This window comes from Pimephales promelas, chromosome 24 (genome assembly GCF_988280905.1).
Source record: "Pimephales promelas chromosome 24, fPimPro1.hap1.1, whole genome shotgun sequence".
Classification (NCBI taxonomy): Eukaryota; Metazoa; Chordata; class Actinopteri; order Cypriniformes; family Leuciscidae; genus Pimephales; species Pimephales promelas.
The window spans coordinates 6,132,811-6,158,224 of NC_142792.1; the positions used below are offsets into that span (position 1 = coordinate 6,132,811).

Consider the following 25,414-nt stretch of genomic DNA (forward strand, 5'->3'; position numbering starts at 1 on the left):
AGAGAAAAGGCTCGAGCAGCTGTGACGTGGGCGGCGTTGTTTCATTCACCTCTCGCCATGGCAACGGACAGGGGCCCGAAAATATGTCCCCTCCTTGAGCCATGTGAGAGACTATGAAATCCCATCAGAACATTGAGTCCCGTTATTTCAACCATGAAAATAAAATGCAAACAACTCAAATATAAAACAAATGTAATTATTAGTATATAATTTGTCTAACGTTCCTGAATAATTATTAATTCTCAGATCTCTATATGTAGGCTACTGTAAGCATTTAACTATGTAACTTTATTGAGATGATTTGGTTGCTCCCAAAACGATGGGATCTTTACCTTAAAACCTTCAGTTAATTATTGCATTCAATTTTTATGTTTAAGGGGTTTTTTTTTAAGTTAAACCTCACTGCACTTGTCAACCATTTTGAATTCATTACTGATGAAAAAAAAATTAAATTAAAACTCACAAACACAAATTACATTAGATAGAAGTTAAAAAGATGGGATGATGACGATATTTTAAAGTGCAGGGCATGTAACATTTATTAATTCTGTGCATTATTGTGTCTTAGTTTTTTTCGATATGAAATATGCACTAGAATGTACGTTTATTCATTTTTGAAAACCATTTTGTTTTTATCCACCTATTTTAATTAAATATAAGATATTAATACATAAAACACGCGCCGTTGTATGTTGTCTTTTTATTGGTTTTATTTGACATACACTCAATATATCGACTGTAATACGCTAGTTTTCACGGTTCATTTAAAAAGAAAAACATTTAGTCCTTTTTTTTACAAAACACTCAAACAATAGCCAATAATAACGAATTGCTAACAGAATTAATTATTTTGTTCTATTGCATGACTATCCTATAAATATCAGCACAATAATTACCTTGCAGCATCATAATAATTTTGAACTGAAACATTTAGGCTAAACTTAATGAAAAACTTAATGAAAGCCAGGCTGGATACCTTTGGAGCCCATTGCGCCCACTGCGCCCCTGTCACTGCTGATCCCTCTGTGCTTGTTTTCAGGAGAGCGCAATGGGATGCGGGTTCTGTGTCGAATCTACTGCGACCAATGAACGCGCCGCTGCCACATCTGTCAAGCCGTCCTGACCAATAGACAGCAGCGCGAGGCGGATCTCAGGTGCGCGCCTCTGCGTCTTCGCGGCTCTGGCGCGCTGGGGAGCCGCCTGTGGCACAGAGTAGCTGTAGAAACTATGGCGACCGCGGCGTCCAACCACTACAGCATCCTGTCCAGCTCGGAGCCCGGCAGCATGCAGCAGACGCCGCCGCCGGCCTACAGGGACGCGCACAGCCTTCTGCAGAGCGAGTACACCACTCTGCAGAGCAGCGGGAGCACGCTCGGCCACGCGCACCAGTGGCTGACGGCGGCGCTGTCTCACGGGGGAGAGGGGTCGCCGTGGCCCGCCAGCCCGCTGGGTGAGCAGGACATTAAGCCGGTGGAGGAGCTGCAGCATTCGCCAAGACAAGCGCATCTGGTGCAGCAGAGCCAGCATCACGAGGCGGGCGCTTGGCGCGCCACCACCACCGCGCATATGCCGAGCATGAGCACCTCCAACGGGCAAAGCCTGATCTACTCTCAGCCCGGCTACGGCGAGCCGGGGATGCACCACGAGGACCACCACAGCCCGCATCTGAGCGAGCACGGCCACCCGCAGAGCCTGCACTCGGACGAGGACACGCCGACCTCGGACGACCTGGAGCAGTTCGCCAAGCAGTTCAAGCAGCGCCGGATCAAGCTGGGCTTCACGCAGGCGGACGTGGGGCTCGCTCTAGGCACCCTCTACGGCAACGTCTTCTCCCAGACCACAATATGCAGGTTCGAGGCGCTCCAGCTGAGCTTCAAGAACATGTGCAAACTCAAGCCCCTGCTCAACAAATGGCTGGAGGAGGCGGACTCCACCTCGGGAAGCCCGACCAGCCTGGACAAGATCGCCGCGCAGGGGAGGAAGAGGAAAAAGCGGACCTCGATCGAGGTGAGTGTCAAAGGGGCCCTGGAGAGCCATTTCCTCAAGTGCCCGAAACCCGGGGCGGTGGAGATCACCTCGCTGGCGGACAGCCTGCAGCTAGAGAAGGAAGTGGTGCGGGTCTGGTTCTGCAACCGGCGGCAGAAGGAGAAGCGCATGACGCCCCAAAACGGACCGATGGCCGGGAACGAGGATGTGTACGGGGACGCCTCGCCTCACCACGGGGCGCAGACACCTGTTCCGTGAGAAAGGGGCGGCTTGAACATAATCGACTGTCTCTTTGTCCCGGCCACAAGCCCGTTCGGGGCGGACCGACGGTGATGAAGCGTCTCTGTGTGTGGCACCTCCGAGGGCGCGGAGCGCGCGTGGTTGCGCGAACAATCTACGGGCACGGGCGCGAGAAAACACGCTCTGGCAAAAACCGAGGCGCGACGAACCTGAAGAGGGAACGTAAACATACTTTTATTTAAGAGATTTATTTTCAAGTCCGGGGATCTGTGAAAGCATCATATCACTTCCAACCGAAAGCTGTGAAAAAGGCGTCAGGGGCACGCCATCTTGACCACAAAAAGGTTTATTCCTGATTGAAATGAATCCGGTTCAATGTCTGCTATTCATTCTCATACAAACATTAATGGCAAATGCTTTATTATTATTATTATATATTATAATATCTCCCATCATGATCACTGTTTAATAAATTTGTCTGCTTTTAATTTAACTTCTGATGTAAATGGCAATACTACTAATAATAGGCTAAATAGCTCTAAATTATTTACCATAAATAAAATATAAATCCAAATATATGATTTATATTTTACGTATATATATGATCCAAATAGCCTACTAATACACAAAACAACAACAATAATTATAATAATATTTTATATTGTTATTATTTACAGTATGTACATATTATGTACATATTAACATATGTAAAAGTATCACTGTAAATGTGATCAATTCTCAAAAAATCTCATTTTGGTCACAACAAAGGCTGCCAAGTGCTGCTGCTGTGTTGTTCACTGGCAGAGCAGGGCTGATTTCATGCAGATCACGGATTCACACTGCTGCTGCAAAACACAGGCCTGAGGAAACGTTCAAACCTTTCCTCACAATCACACAGTGCTGTGGATCACTTCGAAATGTAGCTATGTTATCAAATCAAATGATAAGCTCTTTGTAATTAATCACTCAATTGGGTTGTTCTTAACATTTTGATTGAATTTCTATAAGCATCCACCAAAAGCGTCCATGATTTGAGACAGTGGTTTATTTTCTTCCCTTATTTTTAAAACTCTTTTTTTTCTAATAAAAAAAAATCTAATAAAAAAAGCCAAATAGAATCGTATTATTGTGAAATTTCATATTACAAATAAAAACAAACCAGCTTTAATTTCATTTAATTAATTTGTCTTTAAACGCTCATGGCGTATATACTATGTCAATAGGCTATTTAAAAACAACGCAAAGAACAATATAATAAGAGTGATGATGATAATAATAATGATAATAATAATAATAATGCGAGGCCAGTGTTTCTTGCCCAATTTTTACTATAGTAACATTGTGTGATTTTGTGCGTCAGCTAAATGTATAAGCCTCAACATGTTTGTATCTGTTTGATATTTTGTGTTTCTTGTTTATCCCAAATTTATCTATCTTTTTTTACGAGAAATACTACACCAGCTGTGTTACAATTATTTGATGGCCTGCATCGAAAAAAAAGGACATTGTGCGTGGATTTTTAATTTTCTATGGCTATGTGAATACTTGTATATTTGTGCACTTAACCTGGCACTGCCAAAGCACAAGCTGTCAGTGCGCCCTATTGAGGCCAGTAACGTCTTTGGTTTTGACAGAAAAATTGCACAGTTTTTAAAAGGCTTTTGTCATTAAATGAATACATTTTTATATAAAGAAGTGCCTCTCGTCAATCTATGCCCCGTGAATGAAGATCCTCAAGATAAATGGATTCACAATTTCACACATTATGTGAGCATCAAGGCTGTTGAATATAACGTCGCCTCGGGATGGAATGATGCTGTAGATCCATTGCAGCCCGTTGCAATTCATTCGCTTCGATTTCTACGTGACCATGGAGCCAAATGTTTGCCATCCACTCGTAATGAAGACGGATTAGAAGACGGGTTAAAACGAGAGAACGGAAACGTGTGTGAATATTTTATCATGCAATTCTGGATCTAAATAGGACTCCTTTTTTATATTCCAAATCACCCAAAATGGCTTTATAATGTAAATGTAAACAAAATATCACACTACTAATAGAACATTCGTGATATATAGACTAATAGCTTTTAAACGATAACAAATGCATTATATTGTTTTAGTCTCTCAGAGTCTTTCCAAATATATAATTTACTGCTTCATCAATGAACAATTTTAGGAAAACGACCAAAATATAAGCTCAAGGGCAAGGCCTTGGAAATTTCGACTGCCTTGAAAACCCCGCATTTGTGTGTGTATAGGCTACTCAACAACAGTCTGGGCACAAATTTGTAGGCCTACTCTAAATGAGCTAAATCTGACAAAAACTCCCAAGACCTAATTTTGGGGACGTCCTCATTCCTATAAAATCAATTAAATAGTTGTTTTATTGCAAAAATATAGAACATTTTAGGGTTAGGGTTAGTGTGTTGGTTATTGTTAGCCTAAATATAGGCCTATATATAATATATTATAATATATAATATAGAAGTAGCTGCATTTAAAAACAATAAACCTGCAATGTGCCCAAAAATACCCATTTAGATAAGTAAGCGTGCAGTGTTTGTGTTCGTGTGTCCTGTCTATTGCAGCCTATGTGCTGTGAGCGCCATCTACTGACTAAATGTGTTGGAGAAACTCTTAGTAAAATTGAGACGTTACAGTTGATCTGTTTTCTTGGTCTGTTTAGTCAAAGATACAGGAATAAATTCGTCGAATATAAACTTGTCGGTGTAAATATACCGGTAGTCACTCATCTTGCCTGTGTGTTGTCAGTGCAGATTGTAGGCCTATAAGAAGATTTGTACGGTTATAACATTCTAAAGCCCAGCAAGTCTTAAAGGGATCCAAAAGTTCATCCAAAAATAAAAATTGTATCATCATTTACTCACCCTCAAGTTGTTCTAAACCTGCATGAGTTTTTGTCTTTTGTTGGACACAGAATGTTTGTAATCAAACGTATTGAAGTATTGAAGTATTTTACTATGGAAGTCAATGGGGACCAACAACTGTTTGGTTACCAACATTCTTAAAAATGTCTGCTTTTCTGTTCAACAGAACAAAGAAACAAATACAAGTTTAGAACAGCTTGAGGGTCAAAAAATTAGAAATTAGATTTTTTTTTTATGTGAACTATCCCTTTAAGAAAATGTATATTGGTTGCAGATAAATTTGAAAGTGGCCATAGGTTTTTTATGACAAGGTTGTGTTTGAGAAAAAGTTCTTAGTGTTGGAAAGTTCTTGTACTATATGGTGGCACTTCAAAACCTTTGGATCAATCACTCTGGATTGCTTAAGGCTGAAGATCAACCTTAAAACTGAATTTATTTTAAAACTTTTGTGTTATCCTTAATTTCTGAGTGTAAACCAGAGCAAAAAATAAATATCACTTGATAGGTGTAACAGGTCTACAGATCAGCAAATCAATCTAAAATATCAATAGTTGAATAAACTGAACTAAATGAATAATCAAATAAAACCATTAAACCTAGAACAAATATAATGAAGTGTATAATTTATAATTAGCTTTAATTTCATTAATAAGCATCCCCCCATTTGTGCCACACTCTATTAATTAATGTGATTTAAATAGTGCTTTGTGCTTAAGGAAAGACATTAGAGTTTTAAAACCTTGTAAATAATACGTATCAGAAAAGAAGATTTAAAGAATGGACTGTAATCAGAAACCAAGCATACAACCAGGATCGTTTCCTTTAATACAGCTATATTTCATGAAATATTTTGAGTATCTTTAACATATTCGCCAGACAATTTTGGTTCCTTATGTTACAGTGATCATTCATGTACACAACCCCTCCCTCCCTAATATTATGTCTATCCCATAATAAAAGCATAAATCCACAGGGTCATGATAAACACAACACAGACTCAGTCAGTATGGCTCTGAAATCAGCACACACAAAGAAAACATATGAGAGATTTGATTTTTTTACCTTTGCCTTTCTAACATTATTCCATCTGTGTGTTGCCATAATTTTCCATCACATTTGGCATATTGGGTCGTGAGTCTTAAAATAACATGATAAATAACAAGATTATCATGTATGGATGAGAAAACTGGCTAGAAAATAAAGCTCAACAAGGAAGCACTTGTATTTGAAACTGAATTAGAAATTCTTTCAATATAATCAAACATAAAATATAGGCTACAGCTCTCAGAGCAAATCTTTGCAACTAAAACAACTATATTCACAAACACACAAAAAATATGAAACTCATTAAAAGTCAAGAATAAGTTCTTAAAAATATAAACTAAATCATAAGTGATAAATAAAAAAAATGGTTCATGAAAAAATATAAAAATATAGTAATTGTTTGTTTGTAGAAACAGGCACAGTCAAGAATCAATAAAAAAATTCAAATAAGCAAACAAATACCATAAGAAAGAATATGATTGTTTTAATCAGACTGCCTGCCTATTTTATGCACTTAAAAAAATAATAATGGCATTGTACCTTTTCAAACAATAGCATTTTTCTAATAAAGCACCAGTTAATGAACCTATCCTGATGTTTGTATAATATTGATTTTTCATTATCATTTCCTAGTAATTTTGGCGAATTTGTTTTGATTGAACAAACATCAGATAAGCCTGCATCTGCATTTAAAGGGCGTAAAAATGGGGAGACACTTTCTTTCGTACAATAGCTCGATAGACAGCTTAATGCAGAATTACGTTGTGGTAACCGGAATGTTGTGTGTATATGGCACAGCAAGATACTGATTATATCTCTCCACGGAACAGACAAAAACACAAGTCTCCTGTCTTGCATGTGTCATTTGGTGTGGACCAGCCCCTGGGAGATCATTCCTGCGAGTGTGTTCATGTGTAACGATGACTCAGTTGTGCAGCAGATGGACACCCACACACACACACACACACACAGGCATCAGCTGTCTGTCTCCATCTGTATTGTGTTATGTTCCTGCATTACCGAGGTGTTTTCTGTCATGTCAATGTGATCTATGACAACAGGAGGCGCTATTGCACAATCACAGATACCCATCCGAATTGTTTGCTGTTCGACAAACACTAATTATGTTTTTGCCTACATTTAGCACAGCTGCGCATACATATATGACGGTTGCATGATACAAATTTCAATAGGGTTGTGCTACGCAACAAACTTCCGTATTCAGCTTCCGGTTTAGGTCTTTTGTAGGCCTGTATGCCTTCGAATGAGAGTCCATCACATATTCAGATTATTATCGACAATTTTTTTTTTTTTGCCTTCTCGGTAACATTCGGATATTGAAAATAAATCGAATAAAACGTCAACAATAAAATCAAATCCTCATAACCGACATTGATATGATATATCCGTCATCTCATGCTCTTTCTCCGACAAGATGCTTTGAGACGTGTTTTACAGATTGTTCATATGATAAACTTCAAAATTGCATTACATTTACTTTTTTTTTTTTTGTAAATGGAAACAGACCTGGAACCTCAATTGTATAAATTTGATCAATTTTATATTTACCGTAGGCTATTTGTTCCTATGGGCTATGAATAATTCACCCAAAAACCAAATAATCTGTGTAGCTGCCAATTTCAGACAATGGCATTTGACGTCACTGATATTTAACACTATGGTTTAACATCGTGTCATGTGCACCTTGAAGTTAACATAATTGGCTTTATGCACAGCTGCACTCTTACCTGAACTTCAGCCAGCTCCTTTGTTTCCTGTCTGCCATAATCCAGGTGTGTCTGATTATTGGTTTTGTGACTACTGAGGTCAGGCACACCTGGATGAATCAGTGTGTCCAATAATGGCAGACAGGAAACAAAGGAGCTGGCTGAAGTTCAGGAAGTAGTGCAGCTGTGCATAAATCCAATTGAGAAGTTGTGATCGTCTGTTTTCCCTTTCGTTTCCCTTTTTCCCTATATTGCCCCATTAGATTCCCCCATCTGTTTTTGAAGTAGGCTATATCTGAAGAAAATATAGAAAATAAAATGTAAGTGATTTTGATAAAAAAAGTTTACAAGGGAACATGAATTGGAAAAAAAAGTAATGATGTGAACTATTCAGCAATATACTGAAATATTCCAGAAAAAAAGAAAAGAGAATTGTCAATTTTGATTTCATGATCTCTTTAAATATGCACTAACAAATGAAGGGGAATATCTAATCTGTCCCTCACATAAAGCTACACTAAACCTTTTTTTTTTACTGACCCTGCTCACTATATGTTTCCATTTTGAATATCTAAATTTCATAATTCTCCTTTTTTGGGTGAATTATTCACTAATGTTTTGCAAGATTGCTGCAACGGTTCGAGAACATACAAAACATCAGCTGATTTCTGGTGTCATCCATAAGTTTAGTCCCTCTGCATTTTCTGAATAAAACTGGAAATTAATTTTAGATGGACTATGAAATATTGTGATATATTTATCATATCACGTAATAATTATCTACACATTTCAATCATCCTTATTTCTCTCTGACTAATAATAAATCCCAGTATGTAAGAAATGCTAACTAGCTACAAACACACATTGTAAATGGGAAGTGGTCACATGTGATGATGTCATTCTGATGATTCCGAGCAATGTCACACGGTGGGAGGAGTGATTCCGCTGAAGCATCATTCACTCCTTTAAACTTTCACTCAATCCACTTATTATTTAGTTTGATGTTTTTTCTTCCTGGATTCTCTCTGGCCTGGCCTGCCCTTTCCTCATTTTAATAGAATCCTCTTTCGTCAAATAAAAATTGTAGGAATTCTTTTCCCATCTTCTTTATTGCAATCCCTCGCTCAGAGTTGCCATGTCACCATGATAACATCTTCATTTGATCAGCCCTTCCCCTGATAAAGGGCTAGCAGGAGAACAAAGGGGGCGGGGCCCGTGCAGATACATCACAGAGGGAGTGTGGTTATCACTTTAACTGCTCCGTTTCCGAGCATTCTGTGTCCATGTCAGAATCGAACAGAGAGCGTCCGGTGATGTCACTGTCCGGCGACGGCGTGTTGTGGTGTGACAGAGTGCTGTCGTGCTCCTGGAAGCTGTCGCTGCGTGAGTGGAGACCCAAATCCGGAAGCTGGGAAGGAGAATCCGGCTCCTCGCTCAGTCCGTCGTAGTAAAGGTCATCAACATCCACAAACCACTCCGGCCAGAATTTCCGGCGGATTCGCTCACAGTACATGGCCAGATTGATGAACTCACCTGTGCCGAGGGAGCAGCTTTAGTCAGTTCATGAATGTTTATATGATGGTATTCCCATTTAAAAAAAAGCATGACCTATTGACCTCACCTTTGATTAACTGTTCCGGACGTGTTCCAGGGAGAGTCCACATGGCCTGAGCAAGATGGCCAAATACAGCAGCATCTACTGTGGAAACCTTCGGGCCCATTAGATACTTTTTATTGCCTGTGAAAGAAATTATTATTAAACTGAATCATATCTTCAATGGGAAAAAAAAATGATTTTTATGTTTTTAGGGACGTTTACATAAATACTTTTTATGTGTTTTGGCCGTTCACTTACACGAAAACAATGTTTGTGGGCTTGAAAACACAAACTTTGCCAAAAAGACTTTCAAAGTCCACGTTTTTGAAAATGACACCGTTATCATTTCTGTGTAAACTACAAAAACTGTAAATTATGCATGAATAGAAATAACTAAACCAAACCCTAACCCTAACTGCAACTCTATAGTAAGTACATGTAGTTGATTAATATTATTATTAATAAAGTATAACCATGTATGATCTGGTTTATGGGTTATGCAATTACAAAAAATTGTTTTTGTCTTGTTTTACATTCAAAATAGCTCAAATTTCTTACATAATTAAATTATCATTAAATTATTTTAGAGATATTAAGTCTTGTATTATGAACAAATTAACAAAATGATGTGAGTGAAATCTCAATGGGGTGATAAAAATAATCTAGCTTTCACTTTGAATTACCATCTTAAATGATTCTCAAGTTAATGTATCTTGATTTAGGAGTGTTTAGATGTTTGTACTGGAGAACAAGACAAAAATACTAAATAAGAAAGGAAACCTTCAGCTTACTGAGCACTAGAGGGCAGCACAGATACATTGCTGCATTATTTTGTAACTTGTTACACAAGCTCTGAAATTTCCACAATGATCTAGAACAAGGATGGGCAAATTCGATCCTGGAGAGTCACTGTCCCGCAGAGTTTTGCTCCAACCCTTATCATCAAACACACCAGAACAAGCTAATAAATGTCTATAGGATTCCTAAAAGGCATTTGAGTTTTTATCAGGTTTGAGCTAACCTCTCCAGGACTGAGTTTGCCAATCTCAGATCTAAAAGGATCTTGACTAAATCACTAAAAATACCCTAAATCCTTTCAATAAAGCTCACTAACCGTGCCTCAGACATTGAAAACGTACCAAGGAGTGTGGCAAGGGTGCGCATGTCTGTCTCCATCAAAGTGTAAACTTCCTCTTTGGAGAAGCGTCCGATCCCGTGGCCGTACATCTCTCTCTTCACGATGCCACCGTTCACCTGACTCAAGATCCACCTGAGCATGTCACTCAGCGGCCCGTTTGTGGCTAACATCTTCTGCGTCTCCTCCACATTGTCCACCCATTGACAGTATGCTATCGTCCTAAAGCAAAGCACATTATCTCATCTTGATTATCAACACAGTAACCAAAATCTTACTCACTGTATCATATTTGATACACAAATTTCTAAGGCCCTTGAATTATCAACATGATCAGAATAATACTGAAAAACCTGCCTTGTCTGATTGATAGTGTCATGGTACATGTGTCTTTTTGCAGTGAACTCCGTACTGATTTTATAAAGTAAAATTAAGTATAACTTCAATATTTTTTGTTATTAATATTTCAATTCATCTGGATTGAAGCAACGCAGGTTTAAAAAAATCATATTAAAATGTGAGAATCAAATATTTTACATAAGGCCTTTGAGGAATGTTTATTTGTATATCCCTCAAACATATTTGTAAATTCATTGTATATATATTTGAATATTTGTATTACGTTGCATTACATGTTTTGACCGCACAATGAAAAAAACAAACAGATTTAATCATAAAACTAAGCATAACATATCATCTTAGACATATATAGAGTGATATATAGACTCACATATTTAGATTTCCATCTACAAGCTTTTGCGATATACATAACATCAGCATATTTTTGCACAATTTTGGCTGAGGTGTTTTTCCTCCTTAAATATGACCTCCATATTCTCACTATCTCATACTTTAAGAGGGTTAAATAGTTAATGTTGAAATTCACCTATATTATGAAAGGTACCTGACCTCTGTCCGGAATATAATGAAGAATTGACCATACTAGACCATGATGTGGAGGAAAACCAGCTCAGTCTCACCAGTAGAAGTGTTCCTCCACCATTTTGGTGATGGCACGTGAGATGGCTTTCTCCTGAGGACTCAGGCTGGAGTTGAGGTTCACACCAAGCTTCTCCTCCAGGAAGTCGATGATGAACTCCGTCCCGCACACCTGCTCCTTATTATACGCGATCCAAGGCATCTTCCCTTGAGGAGACAACTTCCCATCGAAATAGTTCTGAGGAGAAAACAGTTTGTAAAACACCAAAACGTCCATCTCTTTTTAGAACATAATCTCAGACATCATATTTTGTTACCTGGTAGGGAAGGTCCGCCATGCGCAGGTAGGTTTCTATCTTCAGGCAGAAGGGGGACAGGCTAGGGACTCCAGTTTTGGGTCGGGCAAACTGATGCAGAATGATGGAGTCCTCAGAGTCCAACTCCTGGTCCTTCCTGCAGGGCATCAAATTAATGCACTTACATACACACAAAATCTGTGTTTCTTCTCTTCCTTAGCTGGCTTCCTAATCTAGTTGTCTAATAAACCAGGCATTGTGTACTACAGCGATTGTTGGCCCTTGATTAATTGCTTTGTTCTTGTTTTGTAAGTCACTTTGGATAAAAAGTAAACGTAAATATAGAAGAGCATCAGAAATGAATGACACGTGTATTAAAACTATTATTTATAATGTTTAAAATAAGTTCATCAAATCCCTAAATGATCAATTTTGTTTCAAATTGCACCAGAAACATCAAGTTCTAGTTCATTCTCCAGTGTTTTCTATCAGCAAGATTCAGTCGCTGTCCACTTTGCTAGTGCTGAAATTCATTGAAGCATCATACTAGTCATTAACTTCCTCTCTTGAGGTTTGTTCTTATTTATTGAATCTTAAAACAATTAATCATATGTTATTATATTTGTTTAACGCATGTCTGAATCAATAGCTTATGTAAGCCGAATAACATGTAACCTGAGATGTTTTGCTGAGGACTAACAGCACTGCCATTTCTGCAAAAGGGTCATAGAGGAAGCAAAAGCACAGAATTAAACCCAATTCGCTATGTCTGATCATTTTAATGACGGGTCACTATTTACACAGTCTCACAAGGGGTCAGTAAAGGTCATTCTGTCACTTTACAATAACACAAGTAGACATTATCCTCTAGGCCTGCAACCGTGCCCTTGAAATAGCACTCATCAACATGTCAACATTCATGCTTTAGACGAGGAAATAAATAGCATCCTATTATTGTATCCTGCTCATAATTCCTTGAGTTGGCAGGTATTCATTCATCCTTCCACAGAGAAGGAATGAATGAATGGACTGCACTGGACTGTGTTGACTTGTCCAGGATATTAATTTAGCAACTATTTTAGTTACTACTCAATCCAAGGGCCATAACAAGACCTGATAATAACATGATATGTCATAATTCCCTTAATTATCTGCTAATGTAGAGGTTTGTAGGTGAAATAATAACAATGAGATAGATAGATAGATAGATAGATAGATAGATAGATAGATAGATAGATAGATAGATAGATAGATAGATAGATAGATAGATAGATAGATAGATAGATAGATAGATAGATAGATAGATAGATAGAATCTGAAAATCTTTCATAATACCTAATGACAAGCAGCTCGTGTAGTAAATATGCAGCGGCGGCGAGCAGCGCGCCCCCGGTGATGTAGAGCGTTTTCCTCCACCAGGAGTCGGATCCTAACGCAGACATGATCCCTCCGTACTCCTGCAGCGGGTAGGCGATGATGTACCCATACAACGAAAAGGGCTCCTCGGAGCCGCACAACCCGAGCGAGAAGCTCTTGTTCCGGCCCAGTTCAAGCGCGCATGAGCGGCTCCAGGCGAACCCGACGCGCCAGTACATCCTCTCTCTCCTCTATCCGCCCTTCGGCCCGCTGTGGGTTCGACAGGGGAGGCTTCATCGGTGCCGCAGGGTGGAGGTGAGGAAGATGAGGGTGTCAGAGAGCGGGTGAGGAGCAGCAGCGGGCATGTCTCCTCCTGAAGCTGTCCGTCAGTCCCCGCGACGGGGTCGACATCAGTCCGCAGCCGCTCGCCGCCGCTGTTTACCGCACAGCTGAGCGCGTTGCGTCACCAGGGGCGGGGCTGCTGATGCTGCGAGGGGGCGCGCGGATTCTCGAACTCTCCACTCTCATTGGTCAGCTCTACTGCCGTAATGAGATAGTTTGATAACAACAATTTCGTAATAGCTTATAACACTAAATCATATGTCAGTAATATACAGATGCTTAAATTTCTTTTTTTACAAGAAATAGTGGATAAAGTAGCTTTACACCTTACTCCACAGATTAGAAGGGATGATTATGTTCTATTTACACATAATGACACATGAATAGAAACACATGAATGTCTAATAAAAAGTGAATGCATGCAGTGGCTCAAATACCTTAATGATGTCATTGCACTATATAACAAAATATCATAGTAACTGCATTATTTACAAGAAAATTATACACTAACCTCAGTTTTAAATATTATATGCTGTATTTCTGTCATGACAGCTCCCGGGAGATTAAATAATGTATGTGTGTGTGTGTATTTATTTAAAGTGATAAAACAACGCATTCATTCAAAATTAAGAGCATTTGGTAGGACAAATCAAATAAAAAAAACATTTTTTTTCTCTGAACCTAAAAAAAAAATCAGACTATTTTTAACAGCAGCTTTATTTAATAAGGCTTCTGAGCTCTGTTATAGACAAACAAGGGGAAAAAAATGAGATTATACGCCAAGACCTCTTACCCTTACAGTTCTCAAATCATCAAATATATTTACAGGCAAATAAAACATACACAGTGCCTCATTTATGCTCAAAGATGTGGCAACACTCCTGAAGCACTGTTAAACATATGACCACAGTGAGAGACACAGCAAAAAAACAAATGCCACTCAGAACATAGCAAAACATCAACTTATTGTAATCTTTTGAAGGTCTTTCCGCAAATAGTTAAGTGTCCCAAACAAATGTGATGCTTATGATTGGAACCACACCCGAGATGGAGATCTTCACTGCCTCCATTAATCAACACATTTCTATCCAAAACCCTCAAGATATTGGCTTGTCCTCCATTAAACTTGATGAATACTGCACCTAGAGACATCAATTTAAAACAAGCATTTGGGTAATGGCAAGTACACAAAGCTTAATCATACAGTAAATTTATAATAAAACAAAAATAACTTTAAAAAGTCAAGGGCTATATGTGGAAAGCACATTTACAAATGCATTTTCGGAGCATACTGTGACCAACTCAACTGTGTCACTTGTGCATTCTAACTCTCATCCACACGCATGTCAAAGAAAACGTATCCAAACCAGGATTTGATTACACAGTACGAGGGTTCAAAAAGATCGCCGTCACATAGCCCTGTGGCCAATCAGTTTACAGACAGCCACTTTGTAGAGAGGACTGATCCATTTCCCTGAGGAATACAAACTGTGACATGGTCAACGAGAGGCACGCATACAAATACATTTGTAATTAACACACACACACACTCTCTCTTTCTCTCTCTTCATCACTCTCAGACACAGAAAATGATCAAGTTTTCTTTGTTCCCAAAGAGCATCCATTAAAAGAAAGCTTCGTGGGACTTTTCAAGGAACCCAGGACCTTTGACTTACAAGATTCGGGAAAACAGCACCTCTCTTAATCAAATGTTGTGGTGCGTTTGTGTGTGTGTTTGTGTCCAGAACATTCAACACTACAGCCTTAAGCCTGACAACAAACTCTAAATCAAAGCAGATTTCCTATAAGTGAGCAGCCTGCTTCCCTCCTGCTCCTAGAATGACATGGGCTGCTCTGATTGGATGGAGGAAGGAGGTGGCATCATTCTATCTGCTCTGATTGGTGGAAGAACCCAGAGAAGAGGAAAGAGAGGACGTGTGTGCCAGGAAACTGTTTCCCCACGGTCATAAAACGATGTGCTTGTGAAAAGCAGCATTGAACTGTGCCGAAATGTGCTGTGTTTGCCTCTCTAAATCACTCTGCCTCAGGTCCTTCACCAGGTGGTGCTCTAGGACTGACTGTAGGAGCTGTTCTGACTCCCGTTTGAGCTCTGGTCAGTCTCACTGTATAAAGAAGAACAAGAAAATACAAGTTCAAGAGTGAGATGACATAAAACATGCTTAAGAAAGGGCTTTTCCACTTTTCTTCTAAAAATAAGAAAATATATATTTTTATATAATTTTAAGTAATTGAAAAAGATGTAATAAAAGAATATTAATAATGAGCTTAAAAATCAAATCCCCTCTTGCTCTCTCTTTCTCTCTCTCCTCATCATGAATGTATACTGCTGATTGACCACAAGTGTGTTGTGGTGCTCGGCCCGATTCTCTTTAAACAGTATTTCTCAGATATCACGTACTGCACCTTTAAGAGTTGCAAAGACCTTACGGAGATCTAGCGAATGAGCTCATTTCAAATAAAGAGTAATGAAATCAACCTCTTTTCACTATTTCTCTTTGCATTGGTGAAATAAATAAACACATTCCTATTTTATTCCATATAAATAAAAATACATGCGTGTCGTACCTGTTAGGAGGGGGTTTGGGTTTGGGCACCTTGTTGAGCACAGCGGCCATTTCCTTTCTATCATCAAAGTTCTTCCACTGGTCATAAAGTTTCAGTATTACCCTGATGATCTCCAGGATCTGTTGCAGAAAAGCTCCAATGTTAATGTACACTCACAGGGGGATAACATCCAGAGCAAGACAGCTGAATGCGTCTCACCTTCTCCATGTCAACAGACAGCTCAGCAAACCACTGCCTGGCATCTTTCTGCTGTACCACACATGCCACATGCAGGCAGGCTGGAGAAGGAAGGACACAGTATCTGTAAGTCAGCTATTTAAATCTAAAACTTAAGCATAAGACCTGTCAGATTGGGTGTAGAAAGTTTCTTCTTACCAAGTGCAATCATAAACGGTGGATAAAGTAGACACAGGTCCGTCCTGTAGGTGTCATTCACTATCCTCCTACACGCACAGAGACAAAACTTTCACATCAGACATTCATGTTCAGCATATTTCTCAACACAGAAGTAGTAAACTTTTCTATGAATGTGCAAGACTTCCGATTCTTTAGTTGATATAGGTAAACAACTAAAAGATCAACAAACTGTAAAACTATTTGTACTACAAACAGATTACAACACATTAAAATAATGTGATAAAAAAAAATGCAGTATGCAGTATTAAGAAGCATAACAGACTGTTTTTGTACAACTGAAAGCAAATGACACATTCTACAAATGGCTTCACTCTAGTCACCATGATTTTTTATGGAATATTGCAGTAGGCCAATCTATTATAAATTATTTATGTGCACATGACTATTTTTTTTTAAATACTTTTTTATAATCAATAGGGCGGGGCAACCTGTCACTTACATGAGATCCACCCTACTTTCCTCCCTACTTTTTTTTTTTTTTCTTGCTCGAGAAGCAGTTTCACTGGGATATACATCACAAGACTCTCACAACTTTCATTTCATGACTTAAGACTTAAAAATAAGGTGGTCAGAAACCAAAGAGCTTTTTGGAGCTTTTTCGTACAGAAGCAAGAATCTTGTATAGCCAATCTTATCAGTATAAAGCAGGGGTCGGCAATGTTTGGCACGCAGGGTAATCACTGGAACATGAGCAAAAGCGAGAGAAGTCAAAGAAAGCGCACGGATCTCGCAAAACATTAGCGCGACATATAAAGAGAAGTAAACTGTGGTTGTTTGTTTTGCCGTGCCATCTGAAGCCACACACATACTGCTCACCAAGCCAGTGGCAGCAGCATGTCCTCCTGACCCATGTCCTGTACATACTGTAGTAATGGCCTGTACGGGTGGTACACGATCAGACAGCAGTCCTAAAAGAAAACAAACATCCATGAACACACGCTGAGAACAAACATCTAAACATCCTACTGAAGAAGAAGAATAAACACCAACCATGAGCTCCAGTAAATAGAATTCGCATTCCAGGATCTAGAAACAGAGAGAAGCATAAGTTCACTGTGAAATTGTCTCACTAATACGTTACATGGACTAATTATCATCTTTCCCATTACGATGATCCATAAATGTTCCTCCAGCACTCCATACAGCCGAGATGTTTCCCTTACAACACCTGACCGGGGGCACGCTGAACAAATAACATTTATCACCAGCCCGAGATATGAGCTGCCAAAACCATTTATCACGATGATGAGACTTTCCTGCGAAGGTGTCGGGAGTGTGAGGAATGTCACTCCTGATTGGGTGTCAGATACTTGGTGATACTGAAGGCCGAATCATCACCACACACACAATCACAGACTCTTGCCTAACGTTTCTATCATATGAATCCGACAGTTACAAGAAGTTATTATCTAGTTATCTAGTGGTGCTGTCAGATTTCCAAAATCTTGATCTGGAGCAGATTAACTCTGGTAAGACTTTATGTTACATGTAAATTTTATGCAGAATTGCATGCAACTAACCCTGGCCTAAACCAAACCCTAATTTTATCCCTTACCCCATAGTAAGTAGTACATGAAGTTAATTAACTATTAACTATTCGCAGTAAGAGACAAATAACTTGGACTGCAATATCAAGGCCATCTGGAACTCGCACTCACTTACATGCCAGAATCAGATCAGTGTCTCGTGAGTTTTGTGGTGCAGAAAGCACAGAAGTTTGACTCACGTGGTTCATTCTGAAGGGAAACTCCTTTGGAAAAGCATAAGAGAACCTTGTTTTCACTGTTACAAGAAGAGAATGAGAAAATAAATCACCAAAAACCTATTCTATTATATTAGTATGAAATGATTAATTGAGTAAAGAACAATTATTATATTGCTGTCCAGTGCATGGTATTGTTCTGTTTATTATAAGCACATGCTGCAGTTTTGTCGTCTGCCTCTTTAAAGCAGGGTGGATTCTGATTGGCTGTCAGTGTTTTTATTATTAATCAGCTAGTAAAAAAATATTCTGAAAGTGATTCCAATGACATTATTTCTCAGTGCCATTATGGTTATAGATGTGGTGTGGATTTTTAGAACTATATCTTTATAGTTGGCGTTATAGTTATCGTCCTTGGTGGCAAGTCAAGCCAAAACTGAATGAATTTGGAAATTATGGCTAAAAATAAAGTTTCATTAAATGCTGATTTGCACTGTATATTAATTTCTGAACTGTATACTAATTTCTAGTTACTTCAGAATATTTATACATTTCTTCTGCAGTTTGATGAATTCGTAAAAATATAAATCACTTACACACAGACGTTGCTGCAGAAATAAGCCGTGTGTTCGAAACAACACCAAATTCCTGCCAAGGAAAGAATTTCCATTGAACAAAGTTCATGATCCATTTTTTAAAAGAAATTCCTACATTGAGACAGTGTTTACCTCGACTTTAGAGGCCAGGAATACACATGTAGGGGCCATCAGCACAGGGTCTATGCTCTTCAGAGAGTATCTGAAAAGAAGACAAGAGTTTTCTTCAATCTATCAAAAACAGAACAGCCATCATTCTAGATCATGAGTATAAATCAGTATGGAGGAAATGATGGCCACGACCCATTCACCTGGCATAGAAGCGCTTAAAGTAGACAGTTGCTGTGGCGATGACCTGCTGCCTGAGTTTCAAGTGTTCTCCCAAGGCTTGAATCACTGCCATGAGATGACAAATTAAACTATGTTAATTCTTTAAAAGCAAGGTTTATCCCAATACTTTGAATTATATATATATATATATATATATATATATATATATATATATATATGTGTGTGTGTGTGTGTATGTGTGTGTGTGTGTGTATTAAAAGCACATGAACATGTACATTAATGCTCTGCTCTGCTGTAGTAACAGTTCAGTAACAGTTCTTTAAGCAAATCATACATTTCTGTACATATATTCATGAATATCTTATTGCATGTACTGACTGTAAATGCAGCCACATACAGAACAGGCCCATATTCACTCTACATTTCAGTTAGACAGGATGATTATATATAATTTATCTCCAAACCATTGGCAAAAAATATCTGTAGCTTCCAGTACTCCTCCTCTGTGAGGAACTTGAGATCTTTCTGTCTCTCCTTCATCAGATCCTGTTTGTCCAGGACCCACTGCAGACTGGCGAGAACAAGCACATCGATTACTTTCAATTTAGAAATCCTTAATGAATATTAGCAAACAAATCAACACTGCAGTTTATATTTAATACACTCTTAATGTCAAAGAACACATGTAGACCAATCATATACAAACTTCATATAAGCATATAAACATTTTTTTTATATCAAATAAAGGGATGAAAAGAAACTCATGCATTGAATAACACACATTTATCCAGATTATTCATAAATTAAATTCCTCTGTGGTTTCTTCAGTCCAGAATCACTAGCCAGTCGGCTAAAGCTAATAATCCAGAGATGTATACTGTTCAAACAATAAAAGTCATTGAATCTAATGTCTATTGTTTATCATGGCAATTACCGAGATTTGGTAAATAGTTCTCTTTAATTAGCCAAATCCATGAATTTTATCGTATTTATTTATCTTGCAGCTTCGCAGCAACAGCAACCCCTCTAGAAAAACCTTAATGCTCTCGATTTATGTCATACAACACATCTGTACTTACTAATGTGAACTCTGCCAGAAGTTCCCTGCCATCTTGAGGTGGTTGAGGTAGACAATAACCCTTAATGTGATGTTAAATTGTGTTTAAATGAAACGAAGCTCTGATATGATCAGACGAGGAGCGCGACACAAAAAACACTCCGTAGAATTTGAATGTGCAAACTAAAACTGTCCGGGAGGAAGCAAACTTAAGCATCAGTTCCGGATAGATTCCTGCGCGCTTCTTGTATTACAAATAAACATATGAGAGTTTATTAGTAAATAAACGCCTTTATATAATATAATATAATATAATATAATATAATATAATATAATATAATATAATATAATATAATATAATATAATATAATATAATAAAGTTAATAACAATCTGTGCATATGAAAATATGACATCAGCTTTAAATAATAAGTATTTATAGCTAATAAATGATATAAATAATATCACATAAATAATATTAACTGTATCATTGATAACTATTTAAATGTAAAAAATAATGTATTCACTTCTTGATAGAAAGATATAGCCTAGATAGCCTAGATATAGATAGATAGATAGATAGATAGATAGATAGATAGATAGATAGATAGATAGATAGATAGATAGATAGATAGATAGATAGATAGATCCATTTTAATAATAATAATAATAATAATAATAATAATGTAATTAATGTGTTTGTTTGTTTACAGAACATAGTCTATAGTACCTGCAGCAATATGATAGTCCAATTATATCAGCATGCATCTCCTTGATGAAGTCACAATCTTTTAGACAGTTTTAGTGCAGAGAATGTCATTAAGGGACTCATGCTTGCCAGATTCATTAGGAAAGATCGCTGCTCTATTTTTACCACGGTAAACTCTTCGCGGTGGCCCGTCAGATAGTTCCGAGATAGATGGACTCTATGTCAGACCAAGGTTCGACATTCCTCGTCCAGACTGCAGGTATAAAGCTACCTCATGAATGAGTGCGGACTGAAAGCTTCTGTCGCATCTTTGGAGACGCGCAAGGACCATCACCTTCACCATGAGTTACAGCCCAGAAAGGATGTCATCTTACCGCCGACACTTTGAGGGTGGCCTGACCTCGTCTTCCACGCTCCAGGTCCGGGTGTCCAGCCCTTCGCCCACCCGTGGGCCCGCGCGCCACCGCTCCGCCAGTTACAACCGGAGCGGCACTATGGGGCGCAGGACGCTCTCCGGATCGCGCAAATCACGCATGACCAGGTAAGCCACAGTGGCCAAGTGATGCCTAGGAAAACAGACATCTTCACCTTTTATTCAAATACAATTTAATTCGTTAAAGCATATTGTGTAGTTGTGCTTGCAGTCAAAAGAAAATACAAAAAAATAACAATTGTTTGAACAGATTAGGCTATGTCATGAATGCTTTTTCTTGTGAGCTTTTTTTCCCCTTTGCATTTTTAATAAAACCTGTTGCTTTAGTTTGCTTTTTTGCCAAATAATTTTGTCAGATAAATACCCTAAACAAGTTTAGTATTTTGTTCTTCGCTCAAATTTATAATATTTAAAAATATAGCTTTCTCACATTTCAGCCCGATCTCATGAAAGTTCGTGTCTATGGCACGAATGTCATTTCTCGTGGCATTTATACGCCAAAAACAGTTTTTGCGTGTATTTGGCACGCGATTTTCGCGTACATATGATACGCACTTTTTTGCGTATAATACGCACGAACTCCCCACCCCCCTAAACCTAACCCAGGGTTTTTTAGTGCGTACCATATACACGAAAAAAACACTTTTGGCGTATAAATGCCACGAGAAATGACACTCGTGGTATACGCATCTTCATGAGACTGTGTTGATGGCCTAATTGAGCTTGGTCATTAAAACAAATACCCCTAGTACAAGCAACTAGTGAATAGTGAGAATTGGACCCTAAACTAAAGTGTTACCAAATCTATGTCAAAATAATAAATGTTGTAAATGTATGTTTTGTTTCCTCTACAGCAGTGTTAGTATGGGAACGCTGTGTCTGGGCAGGGGTTGGGGGGTTGCAGGAGGTGCATTGGATCTGGACGCTGCCGCTGCTGAGAACCAGGCTTTCCTCAGCACACGCACAGGTGAGAGAAAGGAGATGGTTGCCCTGAACGACCGCTTGGCTGTATACATCGAAAAGGTAAGACACTTTACCTCTGTTGGTTTCTTTATGGTGCCCATTTGGACCATTATGGTCCAAAGACAGCCCTGTAAGTTTTGGTGTGGTTGTTCCAGGTTCGTTCTCTGGAGCAGAGCAACAAGCTGCTGGAGGCAGAAATTGATGCCATCAAGGGTCACTATGTGAAGCCGTCCGGCCTGAGACTGCTCTATGAAGAGCAGCTGAGGGAGCTGAGGAGAATTGCAGACCAGATGAAAGTCCAGCGGGTGAGAGATGGAGGACCACAGGGCGATTATGCCTTACTCACTTACACATGTACACCATGAGTCTCACACATCTCTAGCCAGGATCACCATGATAACTGCCTCTGTGCCCTTGTAGGACCTGGCGGTAGCAGCAAAGGATGCCATGGCAGGTCAGCTGGAAATGCTGAAAGTCAAATACGAGGAGGCTCTTGAGGCCAGAAAGAAGGCGGAGCTTGAGATTGAGGCCTTCAGACCGGTAAGAGATCCAACTTAATACAGAAAGTGTAACATTACTTGGATTTATGTAATGATGGGATTCAAACTCCCTCTGTATACTAGGATGTGGATGCAGCCACGTCTGCCCGAATTGCCTTGGAAAAACGATTGGAAAACCTTGAAGTGGAGCTCGAGTTCCTACAGAGGATTCACAAAAAGGTTCAGACCATTTACAAATCATTATGAAATCTCTATCACAGCACAGATTGCTAAGTTTAATTGTAATAATTGAAACAACAAAGGATATTGTTTGATTGCCTTCTTAATCAACATTTTCTGTATACATGTCAGGAAATCGAAGAGTTGATGGCTCAAATTTATGGATCGGTGGCTAAAGTAGATGTGGCCTTCGCTTTGCCCGATCTGGCCTCCGCACTCAAACAGATCCAGGCTCAATATGACAGCATCGCCGCCCAAAACCTGCAGGTAATCAGGACAGACCGCAAATAAACCTCACCATGATACGGACCTTTGGTGATCACATGTTTTTCCCAACTGGTGTTCACTAGGAGATGGACGCTTGGTACAAAGCGAAGTTCCAAGATCTAAACAACGCAACATCGCGGCACATGGAAACAGCAAGGAGCGTCAGAGAAGAAATCACAGCTTATAAGAAAGAGGTGTGGAAAATACCTTTTTCCTCTTTTTTTAACAAAAACACCAAACTGTACGGCCTTATAATTTAACTTGTGTGTGTTTGCAGATTCAGAATAAACAGAGAGAACTGGATGTTCTTAAAAACAGGAATGAAGCGCTGCTGCTCCAGATCAAAGAAGCCCAGGAGAAACACAAGATAGAGGAGGAGGAGCTACAGGTAAAGACACACCCACTTCAATGTAAACCACAAATTGGTACAGCTTTTGAATAAGCAATTATGTATGTTATATCAAAATATGCAATTTTGGATGCAGCCAGTCAAACTTATAAACTATAGGTTTTCAATTACCACTGAGACCTGCAGTGGCCACTATTTTTGTCTTGGGCCATCAAGCAACCACCCAGCTCTCACCCAAAATGCTATAACAACCACACAGCAACATGCTTAAATCCCTCAGAACATCTTAAGAGATTTGCACGAGCAAACAACACTCACAAAATCAAGTTTATTTTAATATCTCACTAATTGATGTGTCATAGATCCGTATAGAGACTTTGAAGGAGGAACTGAAGTCCATTAAGGGGAAGATTGCGCTGCTGCTGAGAGAATATCAGGATCTGCTCAATGTTAAGATGTCACTGGAGATTGAAATCACCACATACAGGTACTACAGTTCTGCCATTCCACCTTGAACCAGCAATTCAGTGCTGCAGTGATAATGTATTTTTTGAAGGCCAATCTGGAAGTTCGCATCACCCTGGTTCCCTTAACTACAAAAGCTTGCTAATGCTTGTTTTGTCTTATTTAAAATCATTTGAAGTTCTCTTGAGGCCTGCTTCCAAGTTTGCTAAGGCCCCCAAGTGTGGTTGAGAACTGCTTTTCTGTATAGAAGTTTTCTTTTTTCTGAGAGTGTAACTCATTTTGCTGTGTCTCTGCAGGAAGCTGATAGAGGGAGAAGACAATCGCTTGTCCAGCATGGTGAGCAGTCTGTCTCTCATGAGTGCGAGCGCAGGACTGGTCAGCAGCGTTTCTGGAGCAAGCAGTCAAGGGGTGAGTGAAGCGGTGAGCTCATCCGCCTCAGAGAAGATGCTCTCCAGCAGCTCAATAGTCAACCACAACCATCACGAGTCCGTGGAGGAGTTCAGCCATGAACAGGCTGTGGAGATGACGGAGAGGAAAACGGTCCTCATTAGGTACAAGTAAACCGCTCTACTATAATATTACAGAAAAGTTCTATTAAAGGGATACTCCACTTTTTTTGGAAATAGGCTCATTTTACCACTTCCCCAGAGTTAAACAGTTGGGTTTTACCATTTTCAAATCTATTCAGCCGATTTTCTGATATTTAGAAGAATATCAGTAACCAGACAGTTTCTGGTCTCATTGACTTTCATAGTAGGAAAAAAAATATACTATGGAAGTCAATGAGACCAGAAACTGTCTGGTTACTGATATTCTTCTAAATATAAAAAAATCGGCTGAATTGATTCGAAAACGGTAAAACCCAACTGTTTAACTCTGGGGGAGTGGTAAAATGAGCCTATTTCCAAAAAAAGTGGAGTATCCCTTTAAAAGGCAATTCAAATACATGTGAATGTTCCTTGATGTTTTTTTTTTTTTTTTCCAGAAGCTAATGCCCATCTCTCTTTGGTTGCAGAACAGTTAAGACAGATGAGGACATGATTCAAAGGGACACACAAGAGCGCACCATCACCATCTCCGGCGCCGCAGATGAGAACGATTGAATTAGACCCTTGTATTAGCCTTGAGACCTCGACCTGAAACTATCAGACCAGAGATATAAATATCACAAACAATCTCTCATTCTTTACTACCTCCTTTGTGCTTTGACTAATCTGCTAAAACAGCATGTGTTAAGCGTTTAACTGTGGGTCATCAATACAAATAAAGCTTGTTTGCACAGCATTTGTTTTTCAAATGTTTTAGTACA

At 39.0% G+C, this 25,414-nt stretch overlaps 4 protein-coding genes across 5 annotated transcripts; 2 read left to right on the forward strand and 2 right to left on the reverse strand.

Annotated features, from left to right (window-relative positions):
• Window positions 1-1,051: 1,051 nt before the first annotated feature.
• pou3f2a (POU class 3 homeobox 2a) lies at window positions 1,052-3,921 on the forward strand. Its single transcript, XM_039667799.2, has one exon. The coding sequence runs from the start codon at window positions 1,228-1,230 to the stop codon at window positions 2,242-2,244; it is 1,017 nt and encodes a 338-aa protein (XP_039523733.1). The 5' UTR covers window positions 1,052-1,227; the 3' UTR covers window positions 2,245-3,921.
• Window positions 3,922-8,986: 5,065 nt separating this feature from the next.
• Window positions 8,987-13,650, reverse strand: faxca (failed axon connections homolog, metaxin like GST domain containing a). Its single transcript, XM_089126829.1, has 6 exons — window positions 13,191-13,650; window positions 11,877-12,012; window positions 11,601-11,797; window positions 10,625-10,842; window positions 9,505-9,626; window positions 8,987-9,416 (listed from the first exon to the last, which is right to left on the reverse strand). The coding sequence occupies exons 1-6, from the start codon at window positions 13,448-13,450 to the stop codon at window positions 9,135-9,137; spliced, it is 1,215 nt and encodes a 404-aa protein (XP_088982955.1). The 5' UTR covers window positions 13,451-13,650; the 3' UTR covers window positions 8,987-9,134.
• A 1,828-nt stretch (window positions 13,651-15,478) lies between these two features.
• Window positions 15,479-20,386, reverse strand: ccnc (cyclin C). The gene is made up of 12 exons (XM_039667810.2): window positions 20,225-20,386; window positions 19,610-19,716; window positions 19,166-19,250; window positions 18,987-19,056; window positions 18,855-18,906; window positions 18,283-18,338; window positions 17,547-17,582; window positions 17,373-17,464; window positions 16,515-16,582; window positions 16,338-16,417; window positions 16,140-16,258; window positions 15,479-15,676 (listed from the first exon to the last, which is right to left on the reverse strand). Exons 1-12 carry the CDS (start codon window positions 20,254-20,256, stop codon window positions 15,622-15,624), a joined length of 852 nt encoding a protein of 283 aa, XP_039523744.1. The 5' UTR covers window positions 20,257-20,386; the 3' UTR covers window positions 15,479-15,621.
• Window positions 20,387-21,025: 639 nt separating this feature from the next.
• ngs (notochord granular surface) lies at window positions 21,026-25,350 on the forward strand. 2 transcript variants are annotated; one of them, XM_039667742.2, is made up of 11 exons: window positions 21,026-21,450; window positions 22,197-22,365; window positions 22,461-22,610; window positions 22,726-22,845; window positions 22,929-23,024; window positions 23,157-23,291; window positions 23,375-23,485; window positions 23,569-23,679; window positions 24,003-24,127; window positions 24,402-24,656; window positions 25,121-25,350. In XM_039667742.2, exons 1-11 carry the CDS (start codon window positions 21,251-21,253, stop codon window positions 25,206-25,208), a joined length of 1,560 nt encoding a protein of 519 aa, XP_039523676.1. In that variant the 5' UTR covers window positions 21,026-21,250; the 3' UTR covers window positions 25,209-25,350. The 2 variants fall into 2 exon arrangements, with proteins under 2 accessions (XP_039523676.1, XP_088983154.1); XM_089127028.1 differs by having other exon boundaries at window positions 25,126-25,350.
• Window positions 25,351-25,414: the final 64 nt, after the last annotated feature.